Here is a 24721-nt window from a genome sequence, read left to right on the forward strand (position 1 = left end):
CTTGAAGAGTTCAACTCCAACTTTCTACCCGGAGGCTGTTCTATTCATGCAAAAGCAAAAACACATTACTTCGTGTTAGACGACTCATCCATCTACAGGCAAAATAAGTTATTGTTACTTCACAAGCGCTTAATTCCACTTTCATATTAAAAAAATTACTTGCGAAAGAACGACCTTTTTTAGTATTTACGATTTCTTTAAAATTTGATTCTTTAAAATCACTGTTTGCAAATAAATCATCAAATTGTAACACGAATCACATGTTACCTGTGTATGTGTAAGCAGAACATCTTATGTTTTAAGGTCTAAAGTGTCCTTATCTTTACTATCATTTATTAGGTATGTCCCTCTGTTTTTCTTGAACCCAACAGTACTTCGAGTATCTCTCGAAAACGCTTTAGATTTGCAGGTACAATTTTCGAAAACAGTCGCCCCCAATTTTCAACTCATCGTTAGGTACTCTTCGGTTTTTTTCTCAATCACATCTTGAGATAGCGTGAAAACAACAGAAAAACCACATTTTGACGCATTTAAAAACTATATAACAGTTGTAAAGTCGGCTTTATGCAGATGGGATAAGGTATAGTTATTCGCTGTTGTGTTTCTTGTTGTGCATTTGATAACTTGGTTTTAACTGAGGGGTCACCACGCTTTCTTGGGTAGGATAATGGTTCTGCAACTAAATGCAGCTATTACAGTGCTTCAAATCGTTTTATGTCGTTCACTATGCACCCGCATCGGAGCCGTTCCAACATTGAATATTACTGTTATTAGGATTGTTATGGCTATTTACTGTTTATTGCGCGTTCGCCCTGGTAATTTTTATGTCTAATAACCTACACATACTTCCCCTTTACCAACAGTAAAAGGTACTATTATTATACATACACGCCACGAAAACAAAACACACAATGTGAGCCACAATTACAACTTGGACTTATCTTTGTCTTCCTAAGCGATTAATCTCACTATTTCTGTTGTACCGTTCTGTTAACAGAACTACTGGTACTTTTCTTCCCATTTGTTCTGTTAACATACAGTAGTTCTGTCGGTTCTGTCCGATTATTCCTACTAGTTCTATTATATACCGTACTGTTGACAGAACTACTGGCATTTCCTTACTACGATTTACGATTCCCAGTAGTTCTGTCAAACTGATACCTATATTAGCATACCTGGAAGACTCTACAGTTTTCAATGCAAGCTTTTTCTTTATGTAAACGCCACAATCTCACCTAATGCTAAGGATTATTATTATAGATGTTATGCGACGATTATATATTTATCTAGCAAACAGGTATTCTCTCTAATCTTGAATGGTTCTAAACTGTAGCATTCGAAAAATATAAATGCAAGTAGTACATTCCATTACTTAATTTACCTTCTAAATATCCTAGAGCCTAGACTAAAAAATAGTGTTAGTCAAGATTTTCGGGTTCAGTAAGAACTTATCCCAATATTGGTGTGATAATATATGAAAAATGTCAATTTTTCAGGAGAGAAGTTTAAATCACTTTTTATGCTTTTTTATAATTAAATATGAGAATTATAAAATTACACATATACATTTACATATTACTTTAGTAACAGTAGAGCTCCTTGTGAGAGAGTTCGTCCAGGGAAGTACTGCCACCTTGCCTATTTCTGCCGCCAAGCAGTAATGTGAGCATTACTGCATTCCGATTCAGAAGGGTAAGGGTGCTGGTGAAATTACAGGCACATGGGACTTGTCCACTTATGTTTCAGGGTAACTGGCTCCGTCCCTCAGACCTTTGCGATTAAAAGCTCTGAATGGCATTGCAACAGTTATGGATAGGCGTGTCTCTTAACACCAAACGCACGACGTGTTCGTCCTGGCACTTAGTATTATAAAAAAAAATACTTTTATAACGTTCATATGAATAAAGAATACGATGTTATGATAGTCTTGAAGTTTTAAAACCCTACTCATCTAATTTTCGATTATAAGCACGACAGGTTATTATGATTCACTACCCTAAGGTCCTAATCTACGCAGAATCGAGACAAAACGCAACATCCGTCAGCTGGAAAAGAGCAGTTTGTGCGATGCTACACACAAACTGTTGTTTGCTTGTGCTATCATCATGTCGCACTGATATCACAATAGTGTTGTAACTGAAAATATGTGAAATTTAATATTATATCATTATTGAACGTAAAATTTGATTCTGTACACGTCAAAAAAACCGTCGTTACTTAACTCAAAATGAGACGCACTTTATGTAAGCTAGTTCTGGTCAAAATAAGCCATATTGAAAAAGATTAAATTATTTTTTCCATTTTATTTTTAAATATATTTGAAAAATTATTTGTGTCGACAATAAACTATAACATACATTTTAATGATTTTTTGCGGGATTTTGATTGATTCTGAGAAAGTCCACTTTTTGAGTTAATACACTATTGTATTAACAGTGTGATGTAATATCTTACAAGATTGCTTATAAACTGCAGACATTTTAATTTTAACAGTAGAAAATGAAAATTTCGTTGTTTATTCTCCACTACGTCACACATTACTTTCACTAAAACGTTGTCCGCGCGGTCAAGTCGTCGGTCATACATAACTCGGCCTTTGTTCACGGAAGGTCACGACCCGACTCGCGCGTTAAGCCCGTAACCAAGTGATTATTGGACAGTGTCTGCACCCGCGCACGTGATAAACACGAGATTAGACCATGCAATTACGCACTTCACGGCTGTTTGTAGAGCGAATAGAATAGAGCGAGTAAAAGTGAAATCCACGAAAGTGCGACATTTTAGGTTATTACATTTTTTTTACATTACGGAAAGCTTTTTAAATAATTAATCTACATCAATTCGCACCCCTCATGGAAGAATGGCATAAGTGAAGTTACGTCAAAAATGTTTATTGCTCCATTAGATACAGAAAAATATATAAGTTACTTCTTGTAACTGTCCACTAATATTGGCGACAGAGTTACAAGAATTGGAGAGGATGTGGGTTATACTTTTCTGTATCTAATGGAGCAATAAACATTTTTGGCGTAACTTCACTTATGCCATTCTTCCATGAGGGGTGCGATTGTTGTTAATTATTTAAAAAGCTTTCCGTTATTAGCACATTAAGTTACCTTATAATTCTAAAGATTGTTGTTAAAATAAGAATAAATAATAAATACCATTAAGTACATGAAAAATTTAATGTTCGGCATAGAAGGGAATATAACCAAAAAATAATTACGTTGCATGAAGGGGCTACTATCTCGCTAGAGTTGCTAAATTGCCGTTTATCATAGTCGATAATGTAAAAAGAGCAAAGCATCGAAGCATATTCCAAGCCGCAACTACAAAGTAGACTCATCTTATGCCGTGAGATTCGATCAAGCGCGCTTTCGCCCGCCGAAAGCCGTAACACGAATCGCACGGAACATTTCCGAATTCGGAATGGTAGGTACCGAATAAGTTCCGGACATTCGGCCGATGACGGTCTATTTGTCATGCTATATAGATGACTTTCCATTCAAACATATTTTGTACTAATATACAATGAAGCAAAACTCTTTCAAATCATATGCTTCAATAAGAATAAAACTCTCCAGGTGCCAAAATATCCCATCACCTGACAAACAAGTTAAAATCGATATGAGCGTTGATATATCCAGACGTATTTCCCATGAAGGTTTTATTTAGATTCCATGTAACGGAGTGGAACCGACGCATGACAGGAAATTGGAATCTGCGATGACTTATGATACATTGTCTACGATCATAGTAAAATCGCTAAAATGCCCCGAAGAATCGTTTAAACGTGAGAATTCGCTGACGCGTAGAACGGTATTGCTTGTATTCAGAAAATCGTTGATCGATCGATAGTGCTCTTTTTTGTCATGTTTTAACAGCAGCGGCGTTAAAAGGAAGTCCACTATCATTAAAACTACTAAAATTATATTTAGAGTAATCTTTACCAATATCTGCAAGAAAGAAAGTCAAACATAAACTTAAAATACCGAACTTTTTTTTTTTTTTTTATTGTGACTCGGCAAAATGACTGCACCGCGCCTGATGGAAAGTGCGAATACAGTCCAGAGATGAGAGTAACGGATGGAAAACACAAATATCTTCACTCCGTCACTATCATTTTGTCGGTCTGGCAATTAGGTTTGTAATTTGTATTCCTGTTGTTAGGTTTTTTTTTTAAATAATAATAATGTAATTATTTCCAAGCGTTATTTCAAACCAAAAAATTAAATCTAGGATAAGGTTAGAACATTACAAGATAGATTCCCTGACTTTCAAAGTAGGATAACCTGTGACTTGAGAGCCTGTGTTTTGCCGTGTCTTAATGAACAACCTTACTACAAAAAAATAAGAGTGACAACAAGGTGTGTATGTATTAATTTGAAACGAGAAAAAAAGTAAAGTATAATAATGTAAAAAAAATGTAAAAGAAAAAAAAGAGTATGTCACTCATACTTTTACACGAATGTGGTTGAACCACAGCGCAGCTGCAGCGCTAACTGTACCAATGATGATAAAGGCACAAATCAGTACCAGTGAAATCTACCTACCATTAACGATATTTTATGAAAACTTTTAAACGTGACCTGAGGTGTAGCTATTGTTTTATACCTGAAACCTGACGTCCAATTCCAAAGCTAGCAGCAACTCGATGACAGCTTGCATCTTCTGGTCCACTTTGAACCACTTCCACCACAACACTGTAGCGTTTATCCCGAACAGAATAAAGCCGAGCACCACCAGATATACCTGGCAACGCACTTAAACTCTGACTATCTAGAACCGATTGGAATAAACAGATCACATATTATCGCCAGGTCAGTATTGCTAAATAATTAAGAACCGCGACGCAATTGCAAAAATACAATACTTGCAACGACCATAAATGTGACTAAAAATCATAAATACAATGCTTGCAACGACCATAAATGTGACTAAAAATCATGATTGACTTGACTGAGTAATTGTAAGTTAGTAGTTCTATTTAAAATATGTATTTTTGTTGTTTAAGTATTCAGAGTTTTCAAATAAATATGATGGACTTAGATAGGTACCACTAAGAACTCTTTCACAACGGTAACAGTAGAGCTCCATGTAAAAGAGTTCGCCCAGTGATGTACTGCCACCTTCTCTATTTCTGCCGCCAAGCAGTAATGTTAGCATTGCTGCGTTCCGGTTTTGAAGGGTAAGCAGCTAGTGAAATTACAGGCACATGTCAACTTATGTCTCAGGGTGATGGGCGCAGTGACAATGCACCTCAGATCTTTGCGATTTAAAGCTCTGCATGGCACTTAGTATCATAAAAAAAATACCCACCTGAAATATAAACGCTTCACACTTTATACTGGTAACGGCAAACGCGAGCCCCACATGGCTGATGACGTAGGTAACTATGAGTCCTTCACTCATGGTGACCTCGAACCGGAATACGCGAACGTAATTCACTTGCACCAACAACATAATTGTCAAAGCTACCAATGACAACAGTCGAATTATTATTAATGCTAAAGGATATCCCATAATAATCTAAGTATATTGTTCGCGCCTGGATCACACGGGTGGTATACGACATAGTAGCTGCCTATGCCTCTGAAAGACTACGATAGCTTGTTCATTCTTCGGCCTGCAAACAAAATTATTTGGCCCTTGTCGTGTTTGTCTTGTAATTAAAACGTCATTCCAGTTGTGTTTTCTATGTAAGAAATTTGGTTGACACATAATATACGATAGCGCACGAAATTTAAAAATTGTACGAAAACGTTATTGTGTCTAAATGTTATAAATTTGTTTAAAAATTCAATATGCAAGCGACACTAATAATTATTCCAAGACAATTTCCAGGTGCTTTTAAATCTTAGACTATGGAAACCAATTTGTTGTTTGACAATGAGTGTCAGAACATTATGAATCACAAAGAGGATTTGATGGAAAAGATTTCTTCACTATTGAGACAAAATTTCTTCGTGATCGCCATAATTTTTGTATTATTCTTATAAAACTTACACTGGCACAAGCCTATTATCCTTAGAGAAAAAAATAAAGGATTATTGATTAAGAAAAAAATATTGTTATAAAAGTGACACTGGCGCAAGACGAGCCTATTATAGTGGCCGCCATATTTATAAACCTTTCTAATTTGTGAAGGAAACAATAACAAATCTACTTAACCATATCGCTTATAATAATATAAGATGAAAAAAAATACATATACTATTACTGTAGATAAGACAGTTTAGGTTAGACTGACGTTTTCAACGTCCTTGTGAGAAGTTTGTGATATAATTCTAAAATATTTTGCAGTGAACTAGAAGTAGCAATATAATTTTGGTTTAGTGCTTTGTTTGAATACACAGGGAGCCAGTGAAATAGTTCGTCACAGTGTTTTGTAAGTTGATTTATTTGTTGTAGGTTGGGCGTTAGCGAAATGCCCATTCCCGGGTGCGCCAGCGCACTCAAGGGTGTCGTTCTCGGACGAGGCGCTGGCGGAGGGCTCCGTGGCGACGTACGAATGCGAGCTGGGTTTTGAATTGCTGGGCCCAGCGCGGCGTATCTGCGGCGACGATGGCCGATGGACGCCTGATGGTATACCTTTCTGTGGTAAGTATCTCATATTCAAGTTTTGCATATCTCTTGCAGCAATCATCTGAGTAAAAACAGCTCGGTTTTTGGTGATAATACGTCTCCATCGATTTCACTCCATAATAACCAGCGACTGAATCAGCCTAGGTCACTGCTACTGCATTATTTTGCTATCTCTTCCATTTGTAGCGAGCATGTGCAATACTCTTCCCATATGTAGGTTTAATACTAAACCTAATCCAAGCCATAATAATAATCTCAGTGCAGAGTACTAAAAAAACCGACCTCAAAAGTACGTGGAATTACGTCTATTTGCTAAGTTTTATTGAAATATCCTTAAATTCGTCACTATGGTCCGGAGCACTCCATTCTTATGTCGTTGATATTCCACCTATTCGCACTAAGCGTTTTGCTTCCTCCTTTCTGATGCGTACGGCCGTAATGCTCTACGGCATCTGTATTTCCCGAAAAGTACAATTTGGGGCTATTCAAGGCTAGAGTGAATAGGCATTTTTTTTAGGCAAACGCGTCCCATCGTCGGTCACATCGTCGCTTAACATCAGGTGAGATTGTGGCCAAGCGTGTGTCTATTATATATATTTAAAAAAAATGTAGGACTTGACACTGGAGATAATAAAAATCGGCTCTCACTACTCTAAGAATATTGAGAGAAAAACGCCTTGAATCGGAGAAATAGCCAAATCAACCATTAAAAAATTGCTCCTCAAGGAAATTTAGGCGCTATTTATAAAAATGTATCTTCATGCGTGAACAGCCACCCTTAGAGGTGGATGATTTCCTACAAATCGAAATGGGACCACTCCATAGTGGTACTTCCATAAGTATCCCTTTTCCAACAAAAAAAGAATCATGAAAATCGGTTCACAAATACCGGAGTTATCGCGTAACGTACATACAAAAAAAAACATACAGTCGAATTGAGAACCTCCTCCTTTTTTGATGTCGGTTAAAAAATTAAATTAAAAAAATGTAAAGAACCTTACCGAACAATAAAGAACAGAGTATTCTAAATTATAAAAGTTACGTATATACATATATATGTATGTTTATCAAATTATTTTTAATGGAGTTACGTAATCGGCAACGTGTAGTAATAAAACTATCAATCCACGTATTCCTCGAACACGCATTTCATACATTATATTTTCTCTCTCAATGTAGTGCCGTAGAGAACCAATGATGTAAGTATAATTTTGTAATGGGTATGATTACAAAAGTTATTCCAATTTCACGCTTTTCTTTCACACGTTACATTTAGGTGTTAGTGTATGGGGACGTTTCACGTAACATAACATGCATTAATTATGTTACGTCCATGCCTAGTTTGTCGCACTTCATACATTATAGAGGATTGTGTATGTATCATACCAAGACTTACTAACCTATTTCTTAAATTCGCATTTTCCTTTTTATTATTAAAATATTTGCCTAACGTAGCGAATACGAAACGCTACAGCCACTTATACGTAATTCGTCACCGTAAGTAGTGCGCTTGTGCCTCCGTTTTCATCCGGGCGAAAACTTCGTATCTGTTATAAAGTACTGTTCAGTAGATGTACAAGACGTCGTCAGGTTCTCATTAATGAATTTGATTTGATTAGTATCATCTTCCTATTCACATAACGCGTGAGGTTAAGGTATATTATATTAATAATATATTAATATTAAATTTATTATTTAACCACCTGCTTACTTACACGAATAATCTGAAAAGAATTGAAGGGTTTTATTGACAATAAAGGCACTTTTGTTTCACAAAATGGTCATCCACTCCTTGTCATTTTTTTTATAATACCAAGTGAGGGGACGAACAAGTCGTGCGCCTGGTGGTAAGCGACAGGCCTGTCCATATCAATTGCCGCAGTGGCATTCAGAGCTCTAAATCGCAAAGATTTGAGGGGCAATGCCACTGTGCTCGTCACTCTGAGACAAACGTTGCCAAGTCCCATGTACCTGTAATTTCACCAATATCCTTACCTATAGATATGAAATACCAAATGTACTAAACATTCAGAGAAACGATGGCCTCGAGAATTCAAGAACATTTATTACATATGTGTAAGTAAGTAAGCAAAGGAAAAAGTTAATCATTGATTGAAGTTGTGTCACTGCGTCAATCGTGACACTGTGCGCACCTGCGCCCGCGCATGACTCTGACCCACTTTTACTTTCTTCACGAGAAATCACTTCACACGAGCCGCCGTGAATGGCGGCGAAAAACGGAAGACATTGTCTACAGCTCCCACAGCTTTCTCGGAAACTGTGATATACTCTACCCTTTGAATCGTATACGGGAAAGTTGAAAATGTTAATTTTACAAAGTACTTATGGGTATAAGATGGGTACTTTATCGGAAACCATTTTGATATTTGATTTGGGATCATTATAATTGTAGCCAATACGCTTTATCCAAATTATACAGCTTGAAAAGTTACTTTCATTAACACTTTGATTGCAAAGCGAAAGATGCTCTATTCCACGTGCCTACTGTGTGAGCAACATTCAAGAGAATTATATATATTTAGTACTTATTATTTATATAATGTATTCGTCTCCCCAATGGCGCATACTATTTCAAAATCCCTCGAAACTATTCAAAATATGGACACCATTGTCAGGATACAAAATACTCAACAACAGACGTTGGATAATCATAACGCTCAAATGCAATGAGCGTTTAAATAAACGCTTCCACTTTTGCCTTGCGTAGTAATGTTACCGTTACAATTTAATTAGGTAAGTATTGCGATGTTGTCGCGATTGGCGGACGGACAGGTGTGCACGCGTTGCCTTGGGGAGTCACCGCCACTTATCGACACGAAGTCTAATGGTGCCGATTAGAAAAAGCTTTACATCCATACCATAAAGCGTGACACACAGAGAGAGCGGGTGCGGGTCGACGGGTCTACAGGCTGATTCACGTTACACTGTGCCGGGCCCGGGCACGGTCTCTGCCCAGTCTAACATGAATTATACTCCGTCTAACCATTTATTCAACTTTTGACATATGCATGCCTCTAAAGTTCCGTAATTATTGACATACAACCATAGACAAAAAATGCAATACTTCCAGGCTTTGCATCATATACATACAACGTCTGATTTATATATGTCGACCTAACATGTCCTTTGGTTTCCATAGTCTAAGAATAAATGGTTGCACGGAGTATAGTTCATAAAAAGCATAAAATAGATATTTGAGAGTGTCACGGGCGCACGACCAGAGCACAATACGACAATAAAACGGTGTGTTTTCGTCCATATAAATGCACGGAATTAGACCCGCCGCAGTCCCAACCCGACCCGAGCCCGCTCTCTGTGTGTTTCAGGCTTAGGAACTAAAAGGTTTTCGCGCGTTCGCTTCCGCTCGGAAATGCAAGTTTGTCTTTTTAGTTCTTATTACATAAAGCTTTTTCTACTCGACTCAATGCGATTCTGTGTCGACAAGTGTGGTAACGCTAGAATTTTGAGTCAGAACTAAAAATAGCGCCTTTAGGACATGGTTTATGAAATTATAATTGACAAATTAAAGTACAGAAGTAGAAAAAAATAATTTCGTTCGGCCGTTATGTCCTTGATCATTGTGAACCGACTGTGGGTCAAGCGCCGTTCACCTCCCAAGAGTCATGGTCAAACGCACCTTGCATGACAATGAACTATATGCAGGACTACAGTACATTTGCAATAAGCTAACGCGTTCACAGAGTGTTAGATATCATAGCTGTGAAATTGTAAATAATATCGAAGCCCGCTATTATAAAGAGGTCAAGTTAAACACATAAGAAAAGCGCCTTTATTTGCTTCTTTATTAAAAGGACTTAACATATTATACAATATATAAATATTACATAACCTCACATAAGTTACTCTGACTTTGGGATTCTCATGTGGGGTAATGCGGTAGATATATATAATTTATAATTATACTACTTTATTTTTACATTCGTTATTATTGTTTGCGTTAGTGACGATTATATTATCCCTTGACATTGTAATTTTAATTGTAATAATATTGTGACATTGATAATATGAAATAAATAATTCTATTCTATTCTGAGACCCCAGACCCGCCAATATAGAACAGGTTCTTCATTGACCCGGTGTGGAAGGGCAAGGGTGCTTGTGAAAGTACAGGCACATGGGACTTATCAACTAGTGTCTCAGGGTGTCGGGCGCAGTGGCAGTGCCCTCTCTTCTCTTCGTATCTTTGTGATTTAAAGCTCTGAGTGGCACTGCAACTGTTATGGGCAGGCGTGTCGCTTACCACCAATCACACGACTTGTTCGTCCCGACTTAGGCATTATAAAAACAAACCGAAAGATGGCAAAGGCCAACACATCATTGGGTAAAGTCTTCATCATCATTCATCAGACTAATTAATATGTTTCAATTTACTCCAATTTCTATGATTAATTATAATAAATTTAACTTAATAAAAATTCATATTGTTACAATAAAATTATTTGTAAAACAATGTGGCGTAAATTGGAATGTTTCTTTGTAAAATTAAAAATTAGGTATTTAATTAATAACTTTTGTAACTATAGTGAAAAAATAGGGTGGTTTGCATTAATATTAGACATAACTGGTTGATAACTGTACCACCTCAGTCAACCGTGACCATGGGACCTGTAAAGGGCCCGAAACGTTTGTTTGTTTGGAAAAACAAACAAATACTATACGCGATTTAAATCCGGAAAAATAGTTTCATTTCCTATGTGTAACAATCGCGAAAACCTAAGAACTCGATAATTTAAAACCATTTGAAAAATGATATCGTATACTGTACGTTTTATTTAATTCAGTTGATATATAAAAAATCTTGGGTACTTAAAGTACTATTGAATACAGCGGTTCTCTTGTAAAATTTAGAGGAATCGTATTTTCAGACCGTATAATAAGTGTATATCATTTATACATAATATATATGTATATATATATATATTATATTTTATTTTACTATAAATTTTTATTTTACTATAAATTTCAAAATTCAACAGTCACTTTTATGCGGATTCAACCAAAGCTTTTTGAGTAAAATTTTACATATTGACAATTTCCTGGACAATTTTTTTTACAATAATATTATTTTCCTCGAGAAATAATTGAATTACGAATTAGTAATATTTAGACAGGTAAGGTTTAAAAAATACAACAGAAGCTTATATACTAGACCAACACTAGAATTTAATTATATGAATAAAATTAGGTCCGCGCGGTGCCCAACACACTGGCACGTAGCTTTTTTTCGCTTGGCAAAGTAGCTTGAGTTTCCCAGGCATTCTATTTTTTTTTTTATACATTTTTGTAAAGATGAAGGACACCGGGACTCGACTCTCGGGTTTCGACTCTAAAGGATGCAAACGTGTAGTCGGAGCCGAGGTCCTGGTACTTAATTGTAACTTTGTTATGGATGCGTTTCATATTATTGCACGTGACTGTACGCTATAATAGGTTTAGAGAAGCGATTATGGCAAATGAGGTTAGGTTAGTCACACCATATCGAAAACCCATTGTTTCTTCCCGTTTCAGTCATCAGCGATTTTCAAACTATTGCCAGACTCTTTACTCGATTGCCATATTAATTGACATTTGCTTGGCACACTTTGCACCGATGTGCTGCATGCCAATAGTACAATACAACTGCGTATAAGGCAATCGATATTCATAGGCGCTTTTAAAGGTACAGTTACAATGTCGATTAATCGATATCTAAAAAAAATCTAAATCTTTTTATTGCATAGGCTAAACATATAGTGTAATAAATATATAATATAATAAAAACTGAGTGAGTATCTCATTTGTTAAAACGACTGGCACTATGCAAAGTGTGTTTATATCTACTAAGTGTCTTTGTTTATGTCTATGTAAATAATCTGTGATTTAATTTAGTTTCTGTTTTCTTTGCGATTTTGTTTGTGTCATAAGTCAATGTTTTTGATTACGTTAACTGCCTCCGTGGCCGAACATTTATTTATCTCTCGAGATAACCGTTCGGACACTGAGGTAGTTAAAAGTGACCTACTACGATAAAGTTATAGAATTCCCTAACCTAATAGGTACATAATTATTAATACAAAGATCGAACACAAAGAAAAAATCCTTCTATTTGATTGGACTTGAACCTGCGACCGCGCTATGCAAGTCACCAAACTTATTAACGCGGAATCGTTCTGATGCGAAAGAGTTTAACCACACTTATCGCATTAAGTCTTTCAAAACCAGGATTCGCCGTCATTTTCAATCAGATTCGTTGCCGACCTGTGTCAAACCGCGTTGGTATGAACCGATGCAAGACGCACAACGTTTTTCCGCTCTTACTTACTTATGGACATAAATCTTTTTCAGACCAACTTAACACAATTCTGCGTTATTAAGTGTGGTGAATCCCTATTCCACGGCGTCGCTCTGGCACTGAGCTACAGGTCGAGTCAGCAGGTCGATGAAATTCTTCTCTTAGATCTTTGTATTGGGTTATGGCTACGGCGACCACGCTATACGGCTTTCAACGCCGCCGTATAGCGTGGTCGCACGTTCAACTCCTATCTCTAGAGATAGCACGACAGGGAGCGACTTGAGCGAGAGTAACATAAAGCGGACACCTCTGTGCGACAATAGCAGTGTCTTACGTTTTATGTCGCGCCCTGTCACGCTGGGTTTACAGGTCGAAGGAATTTTTATTTTTATTCAATCTTCATACTAATAAATAATTATAACGTTGGTGAAGTTATTTCACAAAAAATATACGGTGGTAAAACATTGCGAAATTCATTAAAATCACTACTAGTATGAGTACATACATATTCGGTCGCCATTAGTTAAAAGGGCGCATGTGACATTTAAAAAAAATCTACCGTTTTGTCACTATTTTTGTTTTATACTAGATGGATAAGGTATGAAGTTACCGCAAGATATTTTTTAAATTTCATTTTTTCAAATATAATTTATTTTCTACGTTTTGAGTTTTATCACAAGCGTCCTTTTAACTAACGGCGGTAGTATTACACTGTCATCATGTAGTAAGTGATCTCAGAGTATGTGTGCATAAGCTATTCGTCTGTCGAAAGAAAACAAAAGAAAACATTTATGATAGCGACGCGTGCGTACGAGTGGGAATGGTGGCAGACAAGAGAAGACGCGAGGCGGGGGAGGTGGCGCCAGCGCAAGGGACACGCCGCCTCACCGTTAACAAGTGCGGCATACTTCCGTACCCCCGTTATGCATGCGATCCAATTTTATTGCAAATCAGTATAAATTGATATTTTTAACCATAATTTGAAGTCACTGGCCATGGGACTCGGTGACTAATTATTCTATGCTGAAAATGATGTAGGTACATATTTTTGGATACCCTGTTGAGAAGATTTAAGCATACCATCCATTTTATTTAGCCGTTCCACTTAAGTTTTAATTAAACAAATAATGCCACAAAGTCACTTGAATATCACTAATAGTGTGACGTTAAATCAAATTAAATCTAATCGGCCATGTTGCTTTCAGAAACATGACGATCTTTAACTTCATGGTATTTAAGGAAAGAGGTGGAGTTGACTTCGAAGGCGAGCATCGCCTTGTCGTGATGGAAATACGCATCATATTGGCGACACCTACCAGAACACAAATGCAGCACAAAAATATTAACATCTTAAGTAATCATCTGGCAGGGGAACTTCAGCATATAAAGCAAGTCCTACCCGTGAATAAGTTGAAGATTCCACGCCAATGCCGCAGACCCCGTGTGAAACCACCAACAGTCGAGCGAAGACCTGCCATTTTACCTTACGTGAGAGGTGTTATAAACAAGATCGGAAAAGTTCTCAGGCGTGCATCTATCAAGACCTATTAAAGCCCCTGAGGAAGATTTCTCAGTTCCTGAGACCCGTGAAATGTCCCGTTACAGGATGCAGGAGTTTACAAGCTTGACAAACAACGTCGCGTAAATAAGTCTGCAGTTTGCGAGTATGTCATGGATAAACATACACATTCAATGAAGTTTGACATACCCCAGGGCCTTGCAAAAGAAGTCCGTTATCTACCCAGGATGCTGCGAGAGAGAATTGAAATTAAAAAACATCCTAATTTCAACAGGGAAAATGGTTTCTCAGTACCACGAGTTTGGGGTCCTGTATTTCCTCTGATGAAAAATCCCAAACAGACATAAGACTTCAGTACTAATTAATATGTTTTAATTTATTACAATTTCTATTATTAATTAATAATAAATTGAACTTAATAAATATTCATTCAATAAAATAATTTGTAAAACGTAATGTAGCGTAAATTGGAATGTTTCTTTATTAACATCCTGATGTTCGATTTTGGTAGTAGATTTTCCTTTATGACATTTTTACAAAATATATTTACCTTTAGGAAATTAGGCAAGACTATGTTCTCGGAAATACCACTAATACAAAGAAGAAACGTATACGTCGCAGGAGTTATGCATATAGGCAGGTCATTTTAAAAAAAAAGCAACTCCTAAAACCGTATAGAAGCTGACTGCGCCCACGGACTCTGATCCGCTAGGGAAATAATAGAAGTATATCCTGTGTCTCGACACCTTGCGACATGTTGCAAGTGAGAAAGGGTTTGAAGAACATCAAAGTCAAAGCCAAATAATCATTTATTCCATAGGTAAAATATTTACACTTAAAAACGTCATTTTAAGCTACTGCTTGTTCACTACTCTGACCTCCCTGAGAAAAACGAACAAGAAACTAGGGATTGCTCTTTTCAAATAAACTTAATTGCTATGGAATACACTTTGAATCATAATCGTGTGGAATCTAGACTCTTGTTGTCTTTCCATACTTCTTTATCTAACACATACTCTTCGATTTTGTAATATGACTTTTCAATTAAAATACTTTTAATGTAAGTTTTAAACTTATGAAATGATAATCTTAATATATTCTCCGGAATCTTATTGTAAAAACGCGTATACAGTTCCCCATAAAAGAATCGTTTACCTTAGTTAAACGAAACATTACTATGTCACCAAATTATTTAGTAATAATTTCCTGAATGATTAATTGCCCGTCTATAACTGAACATAACATTCTCGATAAAATAATGATATATGTTATAATCATCACGCCGTCGAGTACGGTTTGTAGATACCGTAAGAGGGTGCTTCCATTTCGAAAAAATCTACAATCTTCAAACGAAAACGACCGAGAAAATATTTTATAGTACAACGAGTTGCTGCAACCATCTCTTTGTACTTAGAAGTGGCGCGAGCCTTTAATTGGCGAGAGTGATGAGGAAGATGAATTAGATTGCCTCTGTTACTTTTGTGGTTGTTATTTGGTTGTTCTACTCTGAGTCTGTAGTTTATACAGTAAGAAGCCTCTAAAATCAGGTCTTCAAGGCAGTGCATGTAGTGCGTTGGTAGCGGCAGCAGGCTACTCTTGGGTTTCTTGTCTCGTAGTTGAAATACACAAGAAGGTACAAATTTTCGTTATGACGTTCCACTTGAAACCACTCATATGAGTAATGTGAGTACACTATTGCCGAGTACACTATTACTCAGTATTTGCCGTTACATTGATATGACACTCAATTATCGGCATTCGCCAGCGTCATTGGCTGTGCGATGGCTAGCGAGCGACTTGATAATTAACGCATAACAACCGTTAACTGGCCGACAGAATCGGAACACTCGTTATGCAGAAATATTTTAATATAACATTGTATTAAATTATGCTCTTTACACTAGTGTAATTGTTGGTGCCAAGAAGACGAATTTATAGACCACAAATCACCACGCTATTCTTAAAGGCTATGAATATGAAATTATTTTTTCGGATTTAAATCTCGTATGCTTATTTTTTTTACAAGACTCATGATCTCGGCTAACTTTGACTGTGAGTTAAGAGCTGCAAAGGGTCCGAAAAACTGGTTTGCAATATAAAAATAACAATTGCAAAAATCTAAGAACTCGCTTGTATAAGCCTTGTAAAAGTTCTCGAACATCCAAACTAATATTGTAAATGCGAAAGTAAATCCGTCTGTTACGTTGAAATCTGATGAACTTTGGTATCAAAATTCAGCGATAAGAACCAGTGGATTGAACTAATCATCTTTAAATTCCGAGACCCCTCGTCTATACCTTCAATGTAGGGCACACATATCAAACAGAAAATCGATATTTAACACACTGCGAATATTTTCCCTTTAAGGCAACTTGAGACTTATTATGAAGGAATGAGGTGTTATATTAAAATTTCATTCAACTTTGAACGCAGGGAGGAGGGACGAAATATACTTTCCTGCTTCCCCTATTGAAATACCCCAACCGAACGTAGTGATGCCACACAATAAAAAATATCGATGTGCCGTCGCATAGGATAGCGTTGAATGTCATAAAGACGGAGAAGTCGTGACAGTGCGCTTGTGGCAGTCACCATGAATTACGATAGAAGTTAAGATATCGCAGCTATCCTACTATGATAATTGTATCAATCAATAATAGTAGCGAATACATGTCAAAATATGCAAAGAATAGAGGAGGGGCGGAAAAAAGAGCCAATAAAAATTTTTGTATCCGTTGTGGACTGATGTTTTATGTCATTGAATAATTTTAAATAAAGAAATCACTTGAGAGTCGGTGTTCTATATTTTCAATTTCTCATTGATGTTATATTTGTTTTCTTTCTGTCCGACATGCTGGTGTACACTAAATTTTAGTTATTACAAAAGACATCAACGCAATCATCCCCATCAGCTTCATTGAATGGCGATAAATTAAGTAACATCAATTTTAAGTAACTTTAAAAAATATATTAAATCTAGACGCATACGTTCAGGATTCATCGACAGCAATGTTAGATCACTTTTGAATTTCGGAATCTATATCTATATTTAGTAGCAGGCGCCATTGCCGTCCCTAACAGGTGTTCTGCTGGGGTGTCTACTGAACAGTACATGCTATATCGTACACTATTTTGTTAACAGCAAGGTCGAAAAATCATCGTGTCACATTATCGATTGTCATCTCTACTTAGTGGGTCAGTGTGACTATCGATTTTATACCGTGGTTTTAAAATCGATACTCGACTTTATTGTAAAGTTTCGTCTGTACACAACCGCTTGTTTGTATTAAGAATATATCTTTAGTTAGTATCTGTAGGACCATGTCTGTACTAGATTAAATATAAAAAAAGGAAGAAATACATTTTACTGTATCAAAAGCCCAATATACCAATAAAAACAAAAGCCAAATAGACCAATGTCTCAAGAGGGCTTCTAATGCTATACAAGAAAGTTAGACAAGAAACTATTTAGTCCTATTAGAACACCAGTTGTCGCGAAGAGCACTAAAGAACCATTTTTGTAACTAAGTAATTTGTTTTAAATTGACGAGCTGCAATTTATCAAAACTACACTAATTTCTAGTGGTAACAAACAAATCAACAAGATGGCACTTATTGCATTAATTTTTATGTATATTGCTGGATATTTTTTATTTTGTTTGTATTAGCGCCATCTACCGCTATTTTCGTTATCGCTAGTCTCAGTAATCTTCACGACGAAAATACAAAAAGTCGAAAATACAGAAAAGAATACCAAAGCACTCTAATTTACTATTTCTAAAATGACAAAAATCCGGGGTAGTAACCCGTTTGGCAAGTGGAGATAGTCTCGATCTCTGATGTTTCATAACAAAAAATATATATTGTAAATTTTGTATGTGTACAAATGTTACAATTTACAAAGAGCAACCTCTAAAGTTTCATTCTTCTCAGAGGAATCTATCTGCCTTACGAATGAGTGGTAGAGTTTAACCAATATGACGATTTCAAGTGTAATAATACTTACCTATGAAATAAAGATTATTTTAATTTGGATTTCATTTTGAAGCAGGTTTCATCACCACGTTTTCCTGAACTTTCAAAAATATACGTAACTTAGAAATTAATAAAGAAACACTTTTTCAATTTTCATGCTCTTAAAGTTCGTATTTATGCTGGGTGTAGGCTGCATAAAATAGGATTTTATGCTCTAGTACATAAAACAAAAAAACCCTCACATTAAATATGTCTAATTGTTGTAATTTTACATTAAATTTTAATTAAATAATCGTTTATTGTAATATTGGTGTTTAAGTTCCTCGCAATCGAAGTGAAAAGCAGAGTGTATAACTCGTTCATAAAACCCATTTTACCCTCGACTTAAGTATTCATATACTTGTCTCGGGTAAAATGACGCGTTTTTTGCACTTGTTGTACTATCTACTATTTTTCCCCACAGGCTACTACCGCTGTTCATAAGTATTCATTAATCTCATTTTATATCTTCTTCTTCACACGTTTAACTGTAACACTTGTTCCGTTTCGCTCAATTGAATATTCTTTTTTTTTGCACACATCGCTTCATTAACTTTGATTTTTTTGTAACCGACGCCAGAGATGTGCGCCTGATTTTGTATTTATACGTCTACCAGCGATTGTTTCCGACTGCATTCGGATCTTAATTTCTTATCATAAATAAAAGTATGTTATTACGTTTATAGACGTGGCAGATAATTTTTGAATCAACCGACTTTTTCCTAAATAGATGCATTGTTACTAATGGTATTTTTTCTTATTAAAATTAAGAAAATACTTTGTTCTGTAAAATATTTACTAAGTTATTCATATGTACCTTGTTTTAGTACTATTGTGGAAGGAGAAATAATCTCACAAAATCCGTGTTTAAGTTCAGGCAGAGGGTTAGATACAATAAGTTTTATGAGCTTTAATACATATGTCGTTTTACTTCGCCTTTTGAACAAATGATAGGTATTATACATTAATCTATAAACGTGTCCGAAAAAACCGAAAACTTCAGATCAGCGTCAGATGTGCTGCTGCATTGCCACCCTTTGAGAGTCGTGTTGACACGTTTTTTGAAGAACCCCATATCGTAACGCAAAATAAATATCAGGAGAGAGACCATTCCACACCTTACAGGTTCGAGGAAGGAACGAACATGATGCCAGCGTGATCTTACAATGCCAGCATCAATGATGTGGGCTCTACTCCTTTGGCGGGAGGTGCGATCGTGTAACTGATTTTTTTTTATTAAGGCTTTGGCAAAACCATCAGCCTAAACATGAAGTTTAATTATGTTTCTGTAAATATGGCCGCCACAAAGAGGATAGGCAATTTGAGGCGGCGTGTTTGGATTGACTCGGTATTCCTTAAAACGGGCCGATAAGGGTATTTTAGTTCGAGATTCGTATTATTTCGCGTTTTAATCTTCGATTAAGGCACAATAGCACTATCCTATTCCACTTTAAACTAGATTTCACAAAATAATTGAAAGTCAAAATAAAAACGACGCTTTTCCCTCCAAAAGGTCCAGAGCGAATCCTCGTGTAACTGAGTCAATGTCTCTCCATAGACTAAGGGACTTATGTGTGTACGGTGAATAACATTTTGTTTTTTTTTCGACAGTGCTGAACGTGGCAGCGGGGAAAGCGCCTATGCAGGCGTCAACAGAGGACGGCGGAGTGCCGCAGCGTGCTCTCGACGGCAGCACATCGGCTGTCTTCAGCCCGGAAACGTGCACACTCACTAAACCCGAACGCGTGCCCTGGTGGTACGTCAACCTCCTTGAGCCGTACATGGTGCAGCTCGTCCGTCTCGACTTCGGAAAACCTTGTTGCGGTAAGCTGTTTTCACATTTGTTCTTATTAGGATTATTCCTAGTTATTCCTAACTGCTACCTATTGATATTACCCATTATTAATACCCATTAATGGCAGTAGTAGTGGTAGTTATACTAGACTACGTAATACTTTTAGTAGCAGTAGAGCTCCTCGTGAAAGAGTTCGTCAAGGGAATTACTGCCACCTTACCTATTCCTGCCGCCTAACATTAAAGCTGCTGGAATTACGGGCACGCGGGACTTTTCAAATTATGGCGCAGGGACAATACTCCTCTGATCTTTGCGACTTAAATATCTGAGGGGCACTGATACTGTTATGGACAGGCGTGTCGCTTAGCACCAGGCGTACGACTTGTTTGTCCCGTCAATTATTGATATCATAAAAAACTGCCAACTACTAAGCGGCATTTTTTTCTATTCAAGGAGTGACTTAGTATACGTATTATACCAGTACACTTATTCTCTGTATAGTACATTTAACACTCATAAAACAGTTACAGGGAAAAACAACTGTTTTCTTCGTTTTGTTCTTCTTTTGCGATGTTAACTTCAAGAGACGATTTTTTCGTCTCTCTCACACACTTCATTTTATTGTACTTTCATTTGAATTCTTTTCAATTCATTCGATCTTTCTTATTTGTTATCAATTAGGTAGAAGCATAGATATAGAAAAAAAGGGGAGGATATGGTATGGGGGCGTGAGTCGTCTCGTTATGATCAAAATGATCATACAAAATTTATGATCATAACAAAATTTTAAAACCAGTGAGATAACATTCCACCGGCTATTTGCATTTTTAGTTACTATTTCTATTATTATTCAATGTTTTCTTTTTGTCTCCATAGAAATTTCTTGGCTCAAATATAGTGATGTTCATTTACGATGACTGATGTTTATCGACAATAAATTTTTACTGAAATGTTTGAATTTCTTACTATGATTTTTGTAATTAAAGTCCCTAAAATATCGAAGCGAAAAGCTTTCACCTTAAATTGATTTCTTTTATTTTGTTATTATTATTATTATTGTTACTAAACATTTTATTTCGAGTAACTTTAACCCAACTCATATTTCGGACAATCGTTTCAATTTCATGTCAATTTGTATGTTGCTCTTGCTTAGAGAAAAATGTATGTGTATTATTGTTTTAGATATTTAAGATATTTAAATTCCATTATAACTACTCGTACATTAAACGTAGAGTACTTTTTATTTTTAAGTTTTTCCAATGAGTTTAAAATAAAAGGAGGTTGGATTTAAGCTGCAGGAAAATCGAAAGATTGGTTTTCTTATTACTATTTCTGACTTTGTTTCAATTTCCATAGCAAATGCATTTAAAAAATAAATAAAATAAAATCGGCTTTATTTTACATGTGCATGCAAAATAAATTAGAAACAATTATAGAAAATTACATAAATCCTTCATAAAAAACAACATAATTTAATTTATTAAATTCGTTGATGATTCGAGTGTACTCTTCACAGTGACAGCTTCACCAAGCCGTGGTAACGTGTCATGGAAAATAGACACTGGCGACAGTCGCCACATTTTTTATATTATTCTTATAAAACTGACACTAGTCCAAGCCTAGTGGCCGCCATTAAGAAAATAGTAATAATTAATATTAATACACTAATTTAATAATACACCAGCACCAGTGTAGATATAGTATGAAAAATGGAATATTTTTTTAATATTAAAAACAGCCACATGGTTTCCAATTATCGATTAGGTAGGACCACATCCCTCGTTGAGTAGCGTCAGTTTAAGGTTAATAAGGTTAACAATTCACGGAGCGGTTTCCATCCGCGCCCGCCGGGGCTGCTACACAGCGGTTTTATTTCAATACTCACGACCCTGCAAGTTTGTGCGGGCACGTAGCCGCCGCGGTTGCGGGGACGAAACCGTTGCGATTGCGGAACGGACCGCGAAGTTAGTGGGAGTTAATTGCAAGTCGCGCAGTTAATAGAGAACTCAACTCGCGTGCGCCTGCTCCACATTGCGCCTGAACCGACCGCCAAAGTGTGCGGGCGACGACGGCTACCAAGCGCGCAGGTCATCGCGTCCTGAGCGGTTCTACTAGTACCCCGCCGCCGCAACCTCGAGCAACCGTCACCACTACAAGCGTAAAACGCGCCGTGAAATGTGCTACTAATTTTACATACTTAACTGTTATATTCTACAGATGCCGCGGTCTCGCGGCAGACGCGGGTAAAATCCGCTCCGCGAGTTCTTAGTGTAACGAAAAATGAGTTTCAGCGCCATCTAACGTGTAATAGTTGGCTATTATATACTAGTAGCATTTTTACTAAAACGCCACCTGATGGTGAATGGCTGAACCAGGATGAAAAAAATACTGAAATATTGTAATATGTTAAATTTTAAAATTGTGTTACGTCGTTTTCAGGTTTGAAGCCATACCCAATCAAAATCTTTAAGTTATGGTAGTAGATAATAGAGCGTAAAGTTTGAATTGCACACAATCTAAAAAGTGGCGACATCGGTACCCGATCTTACATAGCGTCATTACATATCTCCCTTTTTTTCTATATCTATGGGTAGAAGACAGTCGTCTTCCACTAGCGATTAAATGTACTCGTAAAATTATGCATTGGGTAGGTGCGGTTGATCTAGTTAATTGGCGTTTCCAAAAGCAAAACTATTCGACGAATTTAATTTTGTAACAGGAATGTAGTAAAACCAATATGAACCCTGTAGATAGGTATAACTATTACCAAGAACAGTCGAGCAGCAAAAATAAGTAACTTATTCGGAAGTCAATTAAAATTACAAAGTCGATTTTGGAACAGGCACAAAGAGGGAACGTTTATCAAACAAACATAATCATCATCACATCGTCTTACACTACGTTTGTCGAGCCGTGGTCTCCACTCTAGGACTCGCTCCCCCATCGGTCAGTCGTCAATTCGTCGTCAGATATGTATGACCAGACCTCTACCATTTCAAAGTCAACAACATAATAATAATAATAATAACAAGTGTAGGATATCTACAATTCCCGAATTATTGTACATTGTATACAAAACTGTATATAATTGTTTACTATACTTTATTTAATGTCGTGTAAATATAATTACGCAATATAAGTTTTAAATAAATAAAATTATGTCAATGGCAGAGTCGTACGGGTAAGTTTGACCTTTATTTGTGATACGGTGTAGAGTGTAGAGTTGCGCCGCCATCCAACCCACATGCTCGAACACCGCGTCGCGTCAGCATATTACTAACTAATAAAAGTTACAATAAACACTCGGTGTTCTACCAGCGGTTAAAGTAAATCATTACCGTCAATAATAACAGATAATATTATATTCTTTATTGCTTATCTTTATACTTATTAATTATTATTATACAAAAGGTGAGCATAAGTGTACGTATCTTAAAAGAGGTATGTTCCGACCAGCCTTAGACAGAGAGAATAAAGATCATAAGCGGCAACAAAGTAACAGATAAGCAAAAAAAAAAAATTTTTTTACTTTTATCTTATTTAATATTACGCCAGCCGTTTATATACATGGGTAGGTACCCTGTATGTACATATTATACGAGTATAAAAAAAAAACAATAAGATGATTACGAAGAGAGTTCAGCAAGAAAGTACGGTAAAGATTGGTAGCCAATCTTTTCTTGACGGAAGTATAGAAAATATATCTAAACTAGCTTTTATTTCAAAATTAAAATAGCCCGAATTATAAGCAAATAAAAGACAAAACTTCTTATTGCCACAAAAGTTCATGATATAAATACTATATAGCCATGGAAAAAGACATCACAACTATCATCATTTACAAGAAAACACATTTGTGTCTATTCACAGGTAAAATTACTTCACGAAGAAATTTTCAAAGGCGTTATTTCTTTAACTAAATAGATACATGTCAAATCCATAGTCCCTATTACAATACAAATAGAATTCAAAAGCGACCACCACATGCCTGTGGTAGCTGTAATTAAAAAACAATATTAACATTTACGACAGATAAAGTTTTCTCGGATTGGAAACAGCTCACAACGCGAATAGACAATGGAAAATGGAGTCCGATACAACGATGCCAGTTATTTTCCCCGCAAAACCATTCGACTCTGTCACAGGCAATTTCCCCGAGTCTCGCAATGAGTGAATTCCTCAACGACACTGCGCGGCTTAGTGACACTACTTTCCACCGATTTAATCTAACCAGAACCCTTCCAACCTGCATTATTATATTAAATTATGAGCGTTTGCGGACAGGCCCCAGTGACTCCAAATAGCTACCTGCGAGTGAAAGTATTCGCGAGACAAATGCCGATGCACCCGTAACGAAAGTTCTCTTGTGCTTCGAGGATTGTATTAACAAATGCTGTACGTAATATTATGACGGTTACATTTTGACATGAAAGAACAATATAACGTAGTACGCAACACGTTGATTATGTTGGGGCCTATAGAAATATCACAAAGA

The 24721-nt window shown here is 36.4% G+C and overlaps 2 protein-coding genes across 3 annotated transcripts in view; one reads left to right on the top strand and one right to left on the bottom strand.

The window, feature by feature from the left end:
• LOC113226695 (CUB and sushi domain-containing protein 3) overlaps window positions 1–24721 on the top strand; it is a 53967-nt gene that overhangs the window by 15383 nt on the left and 13863 nt on the right. For both annotated transcript variants that reach the window (XM_026459419.1, XM_026459425.1), the window contains exons 2-3: window positions 6412–6600; window positions 20043–20255. In XM_026459419.1, coding sequence (XP_026315204.1) covers window positions 6412–6600; window positions 20043–20255 — 402 coding nt within the window. The remainder of the gene's footprint in view (window positions 1–6411; window positions 6601–20042; window positions 20256–24721) is intronic.
• Window positions 3177–5842, bottom strand: LOC113226711. Its single transcript, XM_026459434.1, has 3 exons — window positions 5320–5842; window positions 4615–4752; window positions 3177–3956 (listed from the first exon to the last, which is right to left on the bottom strand). The coding sequence occupies exons 1-3, from the start codon at window positions 5521–5523 to the stop codon at window positions 3732–3734; spliced, it is 567 nt and encodes a 188-aa protein (XP_026315219.1). The 5' UTR covers window positions 5524–5842; the 3' UTR covers window positions 3177–3731.

The sequence above is a fragment of the Hyposmocoma kahamanoa genome, unplaced genomic scaffold (genome assembly GCF_003589595.1).
Source record: "Hyposmocoma kahamanoa isolate Upper Pololo Valley unplaced genomic scaffold, ASM358959v1 100021, whole genome shotgun sequence".
Lineage (NCBI taxonomy): Eukaryota > Metazoa > Arthropoda > Insecta > Lepidoptera > Cosmopterigidae > Hyposmocoma > Hyposmocoma kahamanoa.

What these genes read in the sequence shown, in the direction of transcription:
- LOC113226711 (XM_026459434.1), bottom strand. Translation starts at nt 5,523, where the DNA reads ATGGGATATCCTTTAGCATTAATAATAATTCGACTGTTGTCATTGGTA. An exon ending in GTGAAGCGTTTATATTTCAG is followed by an intron (nt 4,753 to 5,319) that starts GTGGGTATTTTT and finishes GTGCGTTGCCAG; the next exon opens with GTATATCTGGTGGTGCTCGG. An exon ending in AATTGGACGTCAGGTTTCAG is followed by an intron (nt 3,957 to 4,614) that starts GTATAAAACAAT and finishes TCTTTCTTGCAG; the next exon opens with ATATTGGTAAAGATTACTCT.